This window comes from Mercenaria mercenaria, chromosome 3 (assembly GCF_021730395.1).
Source record: "Mercenaria mercenaria strain notata chromosome 3, MADL_Memer_1, whole genome shotgun sequence".
In the NCBI taxonomy this organism is placed as follows: domain Eukaryota; kingdom Metazoa; phylum Mollusca; class Bivalvia; order Venerida; family Veneridae; genus Mercenaria; species Mercenaria mercenaria.
In genome coordinates, this window is record NC_069363.1 from 81,143,617 (window position 1) to 81,145,226 (window position 1,610).

The 1,610-nt window shown below is 34.5% G+C and overlaps 1 protein-coding gene across 1 annotated transcript; it reads right to left on the reverse strand.

Annotated features, from left to right (window-relative positions):
- Window positions 1-385: 385 nt before the first annotated feature.
- LOC128555945 (protein PFC0760c-like) lies at window positions 386-1,396 on the reverse strand. Its single transcript, XM_053539789.1, has one exon. The coding sequence runs from the start codon at window positions 1,394-1,396 to the stop codon at window positions 386-388; it is 1,011 nt and encodes a 336-aa protein (XP_053395764.1).
- Between the last annotated feature and the right edge of the window lie 214 nt (window positions 1,397-1,610).

Consider the following 1,610-nt stretch of genomic DNA (forward strand, 5'->3'; position numbering starts at 1 on the left):
TTGTGGTAAATTAATTGCTGCATGTGTTTTAAAAGCATAAACAGTGTCCCTAGCAACAACCGGCCATTTTAGTTTTTACTTGGATTACTTCCCTTGAAATTAAGAAATTACCGTCTCTGACGAAATTTGTTGTCATCCATGTCAATCTGGTGAACTCAACGTGAAACTGGCACCGACTACGGCGGCGGTGTATATTGTATCGTCGAAAAGTCGCCATTTTGTTTCTTTGAGAAAAGCTCTGAGACAGCACAACCCTTGACTCAAGAAATCTGAGAAAAATCTCGGTGCGTAAGTTTTAGTGAAAGCGAATCTGAGAAAATTCTCAAGCAGAGAATCAAAGTTGAGATTTTTCTCAGACTTGAGCTGAGATTTTGACTTGAGAACGTTAGTGAAAGCTGGGCCAGTCATCCCTTATTTTTCCGAAAACATGTGAATCAGATCCTTCACACTTAGCACAATCGCTCTGTCTATTGTCGAAATAATCAATAAAACGGTTGCAACTGTTTTGTGAGTCATCATAATGGTCGTAATAATCTCGATCATCGCTAACATCTTGATCATCGTTATAATGATCGTAATCGTCTTGTGTGTCATCATAATTATCGTAATCATCTTGATCATCGCTATAATGATCGGTGTCATCATAATGATCGTAATGATCTTGATCATCGCTATAATGATCGTAATCGTCTTGTGAATCATCATTATGGTCGTAATCATCTTGATCATCACTATAATGATCGGTGTCATCATAATGATCGTAATGATCTTGATCATCGCTATAATGATCGTAATCGTCTTGTGAATCATCATTATGGTCGTAATCATCTTGATCATCGGTATAATTATCGGTGTCATCATAATGATCGTAATGATTTTGATCATCGCTATAATGATCGTAATCGTCTTGTGAATCATCATTATGGTCGTATTCATCTTGATCATCGCTATAATGATCTGTGTCACCATAATGATCGTAATGATCTTGATCATCGCTATAATGATCGTAATCGTCTTGTGAATCATCATTATGGTCGTAATCTTCTTGATCATCTCTATAATGATCGGTGTCATCATAATGATCGTAATGATTTTGATCATCGCTATAATGATCGTAATCGTCTTGTGAATCATCATTATGGTCGTAATTATCTTGATCATCGCTATAATGATCGGTGTCATCATAATGATCGTAATGATCTTGATCATTGCTATAATGATCGTAATTGTATTGTGAATCATCATTATGATCGTAAGGATCATAATCGTAATCGTCATAAGATGACTGTAGAATGTAGGTTATCTTCTCATTGACAATATCAAATGGGTCTGTTCCGATAATTGTAATGTCATGCAATAAGCTTTGCACTCCACTTGTTGTTCCAAGATGTAACATTGCCTACAAACATGATTATCAATGTCACTGAATAAGATATATCGTGAAATCATTATTATTTGTAGCTACTGTAACAACAAAATTATATCCGAAAGAAAAATATAAATGACCTATTCCTTATTGGTTAACTTTTGAATTTATGTTTTCATGATTTTACAAAATTGCCACGAAATTTCATGAAAATGAATTAAACGAATTTTGTTAAAAAGTGTTC